This window comes from Merops nubicus, unplaced genomic scaffold (assembly GCF_000691845.1).
Source record: "Merops nubicus isolate BGI_N331 unplaced genomic scaffold, ASM69184v1 Scaffold51606, whole genome shotgun sequence".
In the NCBI taxonomy this organism is placed as follows: Eukaryota; Metazoa; Chordata; class Aves; order Coraciiformes; family Meropidae; genus Merops; species Merops nubicus.
This window is the reverse complement of record NW_008616587.1, coordinates 1-2065: the sequence shown is the minus strand read 5'-3', so window position 1 is coordinate 2065 and position 2065 is coordinate 1. Positions and strand designations below refer to the sequence as shown.

Below are 2065 nucleotides of genomic sequence, written 5' to 3'. Positions count from 1 at the left end.
CCCCCCTGCCCCCCATCCCGCAGCCCCATGGCTGGCAGCGCTGAGATGGCGTCCCTGGAAGAGAGCTTCCGCAAATTCGCCATCTACGGGGACACCAAGGCCACGGGGCAAGAGATGAATGGGAAGAACTGGGCCAAGCTGTGCAAAGATTGCAAGGTCACCGATGGCAAAAGCGTCACCAGCACCGACGTGGACATTGTCTTCTCCAAGGTGAAGTAAGTGACTCGGCTTCTCGGGGCCCCTCCCTAGCTGCCTGGAGGGTGGGGATACCCTCATGGTGCTGGCACAGTGGCCGGTGCCTGGGTGTGGTGGTCTCCAGGCTGTCCGTGCCTGGGGCGCTGCCCTGCGGTGTCCTCCCTTCAGGGAGCTCGTGCAATGGCTTTTGAGAGACCTCAGATTAAATGAATCCAGATTTGGGGGGTAGGAGGCTCAGATCTTGGTGCAGAGGCTGTGCCCATGCTCCCGCTTCCAGGTGTTGGGGTGGGCCTGGCTGGTTCTGCCAGGTTCCCATGTAGCAAGAAGGTGCTACAGGGAGCAGAGCAGGGTGCTCATGGGTGTGGCACGGCCCAGCCCTGGGCCTGGCCAGCCCACACTTGAGCTTGAGGAGGACCCTGGTCCTTGGAGGGCACAGCAGCAGCTGAAGAGACCCTGGGGCTACTTTTGGGGTCCCTGAGGACACAGTGACACCTGATGCTCCACACCAGGGTGCAGGAGCAAGAATGGGTGGAGAACCTGCTCCCTGTGTCCTCTCTCCAGACATCTCCTTGTTCCCTGGTGGGGCTGGGAGGGTCTGAGCATCAGCAGGTTTTTGGCAGGTAGGAGGGTGAGTTGCTGTGCTGCCCCGGAGACAAGGATGATGCACTCGTTGGGGAGATGCTCCATGCACATCCTTCCGAATTTGACCAGAGAAAGACTGATGGCCAGGGGAGAGAGGGTGATGGACATCCCAGGCAGGCTGGGAGCAGTGGGAAGGGCTTACGTGTCCCCTCCTGTCACCACCACCCGAGTCCCAGGGCACTTCCATGCAGGGGTGAGATTTTTGGCAACAGGGACTTGAACAGCAGGTGGCTGAAAAGCTCCTGGAGCTCAGCACGGGCTGAGCCCAGCCGAACCCAGCCAAGATTTCCCTGGCCATGGCTTCCTTTTGGAGGTGGACACAGGGGCCAAAGCTGGCGGAAGACAAAGCTGGGGTCTCTTTGATGCTGCTCATCCCCCTCTTTGGAAGCACAACCTGAAGACTTGCTGATGGCAGCCTGGGTTTTGTGCTGGCAGAGGGAAGACAGCCCGTGTCATCAACTACGAGGAGTTCAAGAAGGCGCTGGAGGAGCTTGCCCCCAAGAGGTTTAAGGACAAGAGCAAAGAGGAGGCGTACGAAGCCATCTGCCAGCTGGTGGCAGGGAAGGAGCCCATTAACGTGGGCGTCACAGTGAGTGAAGGGCCTCTTGGCCTTGGGGAGCAGGAGGGACAGTCGGGAGGGGAGGGTGGAGCTCTGTTTAGAATCATAGAATGTCTGGGCTGGAAGGGACCTCCAAAGGTCATCTAGTCCAACCCCCTGCCATAAGCAGGGACATCTCCAACTAGATCAAGCTGCTCAGAACCTCATCCAGCCCGATCTTGAATGACCCCAGGGATGGGGCCTCCACCACCTGTCTGGGCAACATATTCCAGTGTTTGCAGTGCAAATGCTTCCCAGGGGACCCCGTGGCCCTGGGTGGGCTGGGGGCGTCTGCGGTGTGCAGAGGTCTGGTGGGCACAGGGAGCCTGGCAGGGTCTTGAGTGGGCGTAGCAGCTTGTGTGGGGCGAGGGCTGGAGGGCATGGGGCACGTTCCTGACTCCTGTGTCCCACCTCCCCGTCACAGAAAGCCAAGACGGTGGGGGCCGTGGAGAGGCTGACGGACACCTCCAAGTACACGGGCTCGCACAAGGAGCGCTTCGACGAGAGCGGCAAGGGCAAGGGCAAGAGCGGGCGGGAGAACATCGTGGACAACAGCGGCTACGTCAGTGCCTACAAGAACGCGGGCACCTACGACGCCAAAGTGAAAAAGTAGGGCCGGGTGCCCGCGGC

General features: G+C 60.6%; 1 protein-coding gene across 1 annotated transcript; it reads left to right on the top strand.

Moving 5' to 3' along the window:
• Positions 1–6: 6 nt before the first annotated feature.
• On the top strand, positions 7–2065 carry TPPP3 (tubulin polymerization-promoting protein family member 3). Its single transcript, XM_008942863.1, has 3 exons — positions 7–215; positions 1273–1426; positions 1860–2065. Exons 1-3 carry the CDS (start codon positions 28–30, stop codon positions 2046–2048), a joined length of 531 nt encoding a protein of 176 aa, XP_008941111.1. The 5' UTR covers positions 7–27; the 3' UTR covers positions 2049–2065.